The following is a 7,893-nucleotide window of genomic DNA, read 5'->3' as shown; positions in this document are numbered from 1 at the left end:
ACTCGTGCACAAGGCAGTGCTGCCGGTTCCGGGGCTTTGGGATGCCCTGATCCGCAGTCTGCAGATGTTGGCAGCTGGAGTGGGCCACCCCAACCCCATCTCAGACGTGTGCTGGTGGGCGTGCATCTCCTCACCCTGGCACTGCTGCATCTGCTGGCTTGGAAAAGGGAAAGCCGGCGGCCCCCGCTGCTCGCACGGCAGAAGAATTGCTTTCACAGCCGCGGCGAGCAGAGGTCGCTGCGACAACGCGATCCTCAGCCCTGCTGGAGCAGAACTACGCAGGCTTACGAGGAAAGTTGCTGCTTTCCTTGTGCCCTCCTTGAACGGGGAGCAGACGAGCAGAGGTCGCTGCGACAACGCGATCCTCAGCCCTGCTGGAGCAGAACTACGCAGGCTGACGAGGAAAGTTGCTGCTTGCCTGCTGCCCTCCTTGAGGGGGGAGCAGCGGCTGCCGTGGGGTGACAGCAGATGCTCGGTACCTCGGGTACCTTGGGAGCCCCTGGCCCTGCAGAAGGGGCTGTGTCTCCACGCTCCCCCCTCAAACGCCAGCAGTACCCGGGGGGGCGACATGCACCCCAAAACCAGGCTGGCGGCATGGCCCCCCAGGGACACTCTGCCCTTTGCCAGGATCTTGGCGAGCAAACGGGCAGCACTCCCTGCCCTTTGATGGTGCCTGTGGAATTTATTTTCCTTGAAATGATGAAAGAACAGTGGTTCTGGCTGGTTCCTTAGTGAGCCGTCTCGTATTTCTGCCTTCCCTCGCCCACACCTGGCTGCCCGAGGTCACCCCAGCAGCGACAGCAGCACTGGGAAGTTTTGAGGCAGCTGCCTGCACCTACTGCTCTGAGTCAAACGCCTAACATCCGAGGGAGGTGCCACTGCCACGAGGAGGCTCCTGGAGCTCCCCAGAGCATTGAGAGAAAGCCAAGATGTCTTTAAATGTCCCTTTGGACACAATCAGGATGTTTCACTACACCCTCTTGTCCCTTTTTACATTTAGAGGCTGGACACAACCTCCAGCCAAACTCGGCCAAGTGGTTGAGACCCTTTTTTCTGTTCCAAACTCTTGGTAATAAGTACGGTTTGGTGACTGACTCTTAAGCCTCTATCTCAAACCCCCGAGTAACGAATAGTGCCACATGAGTGCTGCGATGCTAAGAAGGAAAGCAATGTTCCGAGCAGCACGGCTGGCTCCACACTCCTCGCTGCCTGGGCTATGGCTGTTCCCAACCCTGCCCTGCTGGGATCCTCGAGAGGTGAAGGGGAGTGAGGATGGAGCAGCCTGTTCAGTGGAGGATGGTGTGTGTGGAGACCAAGTGCTAGAGCTTTACTCTGTGCCAAGAGGCAGGCCAGTTCGCTCTGGCTATATCTATTCAGGTCTGCCTTTTTTAACGCCTCCAAAACACAACCAACCTGGTACGGCCCCCATGGTACTACTGGCCTGGTTCTCACATGCCTCAGTGTGACATTGGTGCGAGAATCGAAGTTGAGAGGTCGCAGTCAGCTCTTTCACAGAAGCAATGCCAGGAAACCATTCCCGTAAGCTTATTGTGCTTGCCGGTGTCGTGGCTCCTGGAAGCAAGGAGGTGTCGGGCCAGTGGGCTCTTTGCTGCACAGGGCACCTCGGGAGAGGGTTGAGAGGGGACCATGCTTTGGGAAAAAGGGCTTGGTCTACTTACCAGTTCCAGTTTGCCATCCTTGAGCCGGATATGGGGATCCAGCGCTACTTTTGGTTTGGTGCCTGAAGCTGCTCTATGGTTTGATGCTGAAGCGGGTGCTGAAAAAAACCCCAAATAAATGTTAATAGAGAGGAGCACTCGGGTAGAGGGAAGAGCTGCCTGCAAAGCAAGATTCAGAACTCCTGTTGCATGAAATAGTGTGCGTGCAGCAGGTCAAAAATCAAAGACCAGGATTTACGAAGTCCACTCCTGGAAGGCTGGACTAGGCCACTGTCTAGTCTCCTAGACAGCTTTCGCCTTACTGAAAGTGAGCTTCTGCACAGTTTAAAACGGGACGTTTCATCCAAGGACTGAGGACTGCAAAAACAACACTTTGGAAATTTCCAATCACAAGGGTTTTTTTGTGGAGTCTTGGGGTCTGCAGTTACAGTGATCTGTGAAAAATAAATAAATTAATAAACCTGCCTGTTTAATTGATTAAGCAAAACTGAAACCAAACCTTTTATAAAATGCAGCCTTGGCTTTCACAACATCCACGGAAAAGGGAATCGATGGATTAAAAGTAACATGGAAAAACACGGGCACAAGACTTTTTCCCTCCCCAGGGCTGCAAAAAGCCTTGAAACCTTTTCCCTCGGTTGGGCAGGCAGGTTTTTGGGTAGAAGGAGCCACCTGCATCGCAAAGCAGACACAGAGGGTGAAAGAGCAGGAACAGCAGCTGCTTTGTTGGTGGAAAGCTGTCACGAGATGAGCAGGGCCAGCTGCTGACAGCTGCCCGCACAGCTGGAATGGTGCAGAACACAGGCCCTGCCACCCCTGGAGGGAACCCCACCTGTCCCACGATGAGTAAGCCTTGTCCGTGAGAAACGGTGACATTCCCTTGGGAAAAGGGCTGCAGAAGGCGGTACCTGCTCCGGAGCTGCCCTGCCAGAATCCAGGAAGGTGCAGGTCTGCCCCTGCTCACCCTCCAGCCATCAGCCCGGGTCGGTGACAAATCCCTTCTCGTGCCAGCGGCACAGGATTTGCCCAGCGAGCAGTTTCTTTCACCTGCCTGGGATCTGATTAACGCCGCGGGAAGCCCCGTCTTGCCGAGTAACGCCGCTTCTCCTGAGCCTCTCCAGCACTTCTCACCACACCCTCCTTCACCATCAGGGCAGAGTCGAGGTGCGAGGAGAAGGCAGCGAGAAGCAGTGGAGGCGCTGCACAAACACAATCCTCCCAACGGGGGGACTCCTCCGCTCCACCAGCACCACTGCCAGGAAGCAGCAAGAGGTAGCAAATGGGTTTGCTGGGTCAGCCACCGCCTCTTCACTCTTCAAGTTCAAGGGCAGAGCTGCTACCCATCAGCACATCCTAATCAGGATTAGCTCCACGTGGCTTTGCCGTCAGCTCTGGACATGGAGATAACCAGGGCATCCATCAGGCACCCAGAGAGAGGCAGTCACCGGCCCAGGCTCCAAGCCTGGCTGCTGCTCTTCCAAAGCCAGTTGTCTGTTTTCATGGATGCCATCACTGACACAAAGCCTCCTCAGCATTTCACATTAAAAAACCTGTGTGTAACAAAATCCCCCAGCTAAGAGAGGAAGCGATTTATTTCATTGCTGTTTGCTGGATTGCTTGCATGACCCAGGGCTTTGCTCCCCGTCACCGGGAGCTCTGTCTGCCGGTGGTGGCCACCTCAAAGCCTACCTGAAATCAAGGCTGCAGGGTGCTCGAGGCAGAGAAGACAGACCAAGGGCAGTCCTTGGCCCAGGGTCTCTGCAGTGCAGAGCACAGTAGGTGAAGGCTGAAGCCTCCTCAGCTTGGCCAAGGTGAGACAGGCATCCCTGGGAGCTGAGCGCTGACATGCACCCGGCCCGACACCATCTGCTCCCTGTCTCTCCCACTGATTCCAGGTATAGACTAAACACAATTCCCCTCGCAATACTCGCTCTAAGCCTTCCAGGTGGCAATGACACACAGCACAGGGCATCGCAGGCAGGGCCAGTGCCTAGACAGCACATGGGGAAGGAAGGGCTGCCACAATTGGAGCCGTGAAAATGATGGGCAGCGATTGCCAGAGAGTCACTAGGGAAAGCCCGTCTTTTCCTCGGGGCAGGAGTAACCTTCACAGCTGGGGATGTGGGGTGTCCTGCTGAGATCATCTCCCTGGACTCTGGATTATGGCGGTTATTGAGCTTTCCTGAGATGCCTAAGGGACCTGTGAAGCTGATTTGAGTTCACCCCCTGTCGCTGCCATCCTAGTGGGTCAACAGGGAAGATCTCTCAGGTCTTAGTAGAGGACTCAGAGCACGGAGATGAAACACACCACAGAAAAACAAGCAAAAAGTTAAGCTTGGATGTAGAGAAAAGTCTGACTTACTCACTTCTATGAGCGGTTTTCCAGTTTGACAAGCTGAGGGCACCCTTAACGCCCAGCGTTGCCGTGTACACTGCAACTATCATCAAGTGGCTTTTTAAATACTGTCTCTCCAAAGACCACCCGTTCCCATCACAAGGGAATGTTGCCTGCAGTAAGACCTGCTGCGTGTGAGTCTGACGTGATCTTCGCATGTCGGCAAAGACACTGCTGCAAATGAACCACGGGCTGAGGGTGGAAGAGGTTGTCTCCTAAGGACACCTTCGTCCTCTGAATGCCTCAGTGGAGAATTTTGTTGCTATGGACAAATATGGACAGAATCGCTACCCATCGAATAAGCCAGGCTGCTACCTCCCCTCTCCTCTAGCAGGCTGAGTCTCATCTTTGCCCCGTTAGACTCCACCACAGCATATAAACACTGATTTCATCAAAACTAATTTCATCATCCTCAGCACTGGGGAGCCCAGGCTGTTGTCACCCATACAAAGAAAACAGGAATCTTACCTGAGACGGTAAGCTCTGGTGGGCAAATGTCCGGTGATAAAGAAGGCACAGGAAAATTATTTTCGTGTCTGTTCTACAAAAACGGGAGAAAACAGGGCAAACAGTCGCTAAGCAGAACCCGTTGGTGTAAATAAAGAGCAGAAGATCGAGGTGTTCAAGAGAGAGCAACCCACCTGGCCTGTAAAGGGCAAAGGCACCGAGTACAGTGGACCCTAGTGCAGGTGGGACCAAAGAACTCCAGGGGTGTCTCTGGGAGCGCTTGGCACAGGTACAAGTGCTCTTAAAATCTCTGGTCACAGAGAGACCGATGAGTTCGTTATTACTGTAATTGTGATTGAGCGCTGAGGATGAATTTGACCTCGAATGGTTTCTCCATAGGGCTTCTCCCTCATCCAACCTACTAGCGAGGTCCTGAGCCCGACCGCAGCCTGTTGTGGTGTTTACCCAAACCACACAATTATCACAGTGAGCACGACGGGAAGCCAAGACCAGTTGCACCCTTTCCCAAGTGCCATCTTACGGCTGAAAGCACAAAGTAAGAGGGAAAATCAGAGTCACACCAGGGTAGATGTGCTGAGCAGCACCAGCCAGTGCTTCCACAGCTAGGAGCGAAGATGCAGAGAGGGGCACAGGGCTGGTGCTGAGGACATACTCGTGGGTGCCTGAGCATGCTTGCCCTAGCGTGGAAGCCCAGACCGCATTAAAAGCTCCATCTTTTAGCGGCAAAGTGAGGCAAGGAGCAATTTTGCTCCAGCCAACAGTGGAAATTCATAGAGGTGCATAACACGACACAAGCACACCTTCTGCTGGCTGGTGCAGGATCTCACTGTGCCAGCTCAGCCCTGTGTGTGGGCTGCTAAGGATGAGTCTCACAAGCTTGTCTCCAGCCTGGCACACCCAGAGGCAACATGGATATGACATTCTTGCAAGTCATGTCTCCACAGGGGCTGGAAATAAAGATGTTTTGTGAATTATGATTGTATCAAAGGGGCATCCGGCTGGCTTTTTCTGAGGGAAGTTTATGTGGAAGAAGGCAGAAGATAGACCCAGCATTGCATCAGTCCAGGAGAGGAGCGACGAATGCACAGAATCCAGCCACGGACCTACATTATTGTGGGAGAGGTGTCCTTAAACCCTGTCTCACCACGCACAGCTCAAGCGCTCGTCTTCGCAAACACCATGTGGAGCTCGACTTCACAGGAAGAATGAGCCTGGCTTATCATTAGGCCGGTGAAGACCAGAAGTGGGCTGCTTAGTAACGCGGCAGATTCAGCATCTTCAGAGGGCTTCAAGAATAAAGAGTTGTAACTGCTTTTGGGAAGGAGACTAGATCAAACCGACTCTGAGATCCCTTCCAGCTCTGTGACTGTGTGGAAGGAGATGCAGGGTGCTATCCACAAAAGGGTTTGTTTCTTTTAAAACGCGAGGTTTCTGAAACAAGTCTGAATGCAGGCCCTGGAGGTGAAACTCCTCTCATTACCTTCACAGATCCTTCACCCTCTCAAACCCAAGACAGAAGAAACAATATTTCAGATTTAAAATACCTGGCTGTAAAATAGGGCTACATATAGCAGCATTAGAGCCTTTCCACCGGCCAGAAGGACAGCTGTGGAGTCCCTAAAAAAGTCCTCTGATCACAGGACTGACGTCTGTGGTCTTAGACATGAACTTCAGCCTACCTCTGGGGACCTCATATGGACCTTCAGTCTGCAGGAACTGAGCCCGTTGCCCACAGCCTTTGGAGGTGGCGATGGGATGCTGTTGTGAATGGATAGCCCAGGGTGTAACCGTCCTCTTCCAGGAATAAAGGCCACTTCTGTGTTTCCCTCGTGTCTTAAACAAACAAAAAATACAGAACATATTATTAACAAAAAACCCACCCAACCAACCAACCAAAGAGACAAGCAAAGCACAAATTTGCAGAAATTCCGTGCTCATGGTTCTTTCTCCAGGATAATCTCACTCAAGCCCACGCAGCGTGCAGCAGTGTAGCTGGATCTGCACTGCTGCTTGTCTGAGCTTCATTCTGTTGTGGAACACTGCTGGGTGGTGACAGGGGATATTCAAGAGGACCAGAACATTGGGAAGGTCTTGGATTACACTTCAGGATGATCCATGCTTTCAAGGTTTCCTTATATGACCATCTATGAGGGCCATCTTGAAGCATCGTGTAAGACTAAGAAGCCTCATGCTTCTTGAAGGCAAACATTGGTATGACATGAAGAGTTTCTGCCTGAGACTCAACAGCACCATGATGATGACAGGAAATATGCCACATGCCTACCTGAGTTTGGCTTTTGCAATTATTTTTCTGGCCTCTTCATGTGTGCTGCCCACCAAAGAATCTTTATTGATAGCAATTAGTTGGTCACCAGGCCGGAGCCGACCATCCTAAACAAAGAAGGAGAAAGTCACAGATTGGGAAGGAATGTCTGCCCACAGCTTTCTCCCGCACCGCAAATCCTCGTTAGTCTGTGCAATGCAAACCATCTTGTCTTAGAAAAGCCGCTGCAGAATGGCTACAGCGTCTAGAGGAGATCCCATTGCAACATCACTGAGGGTCTCCAAACTGACTCACCTTGTAACAGTCACCATCTGGCATAAGCTCTTGAACATAAATCATGGGACCATCAGGCCTGTTAGATCCACCACTGATTGTCAGCCCTAAGCCGGAGGATTTGGCTATAGAAATGCTCTGGATTCCTGATTCAATGGAGTAGCTGCAAGGGAGAGACGTTAGCAGGTGACTCAGGGTGATCTGGTTTATTTTCCCATGTCACTGAACAAATTCTGACACTTTTGGTGTATGATCCTTCTAAACTCTCCCAACCTCTTTTGCCTCTGCATCTTTCCTTCCACCCAGCCTTGGACAGAGGAGGTGAGGACTCTTGTTTCTTAGCATTGTTCATCGTGCTGGAGATGACTGGCTTGGGTAATCCCAAATGCTGGGGGATACTCGTTTGCAGTTGAAAAATAGAAGAAACTAAAGGTTTAACCAGAATATATTTGGCACTCTTGGATTTTATAGCCAAAAGCACAAAAAGGATCGATGTTGTTATTGCTTGGACCCAGCTAAATCACCAGCCAGCCATAGCTGATCGAGTGGTCAGCTATCGAGCAGCCCTCAGCAGATGTCAAAGTGCAGCGCGGCATACCCAGCTGACCACATGCGAGCCAAGGTTTGGACTCAAAATCTTGCAGGATGCCCTAAGAAATGAGCCTTTATGCAGTTTTATAGCATTACCCCCACATTGTGATTTACTTCTGTGACGGTGGTGCAGACGCCTGGCCCAGGCAAGGATGTACCGCAAACTGAGCAGGAACAAGGTTGGAAGCTGCTCTCTGCCTGCT

At 51.9% G+C, this 7,893-nt stretch overlaps 1 protein-coding gene across 1 annotated transcript in view; it reads right to left on the bottom strand.

Moving 5' to 3' along the window:
• LOC104499429 (syntaxin-binding protein 4-like) overlaps positions 1-7,893 on the bottom strand; it is a gene marked incomplete at its 5' end in the record, with an annotated part of 29,994 nt that overhangs the window by 4,283 nt on the left and 17,818 nt on the right. The window contains 3 exons of the mRNA XM_010142933.1: positions 4,543-4,615; positions 6,827-6,933; positions 7,121-7,262. Coding sequence (XP_010141235.1) covers positions 4,543-4,615; positions 6,827-6,933; positions 7,121-7,262 — 322 coding nt within the window. The remainder of the gene's footprint in view (positions 1-4,542; positions 4,616-6,826; positions 6,934-7,120; positions 7,263-7,893) is intronic.

This window comes from Buceros rhinoceros, unplaced genomic scaffold (assembly GCF_000710305.1).
Source record: "Buceros rhinoceros silvestris isolate BGI_N320 unplaced genomic scaffold, ASM71030v1 scaffold19919, whole genome shotgun sequence".
NCBI classification, from domain to species: Eukaryota; Metazoa; Chordata; class Aves; order Bucerotiformes; family Bucerotidae; genus Buceros; species Buceros rhinoceros.
This window is presented reverse-complemented; position numbering and strand designations above follow the sequence as displayed.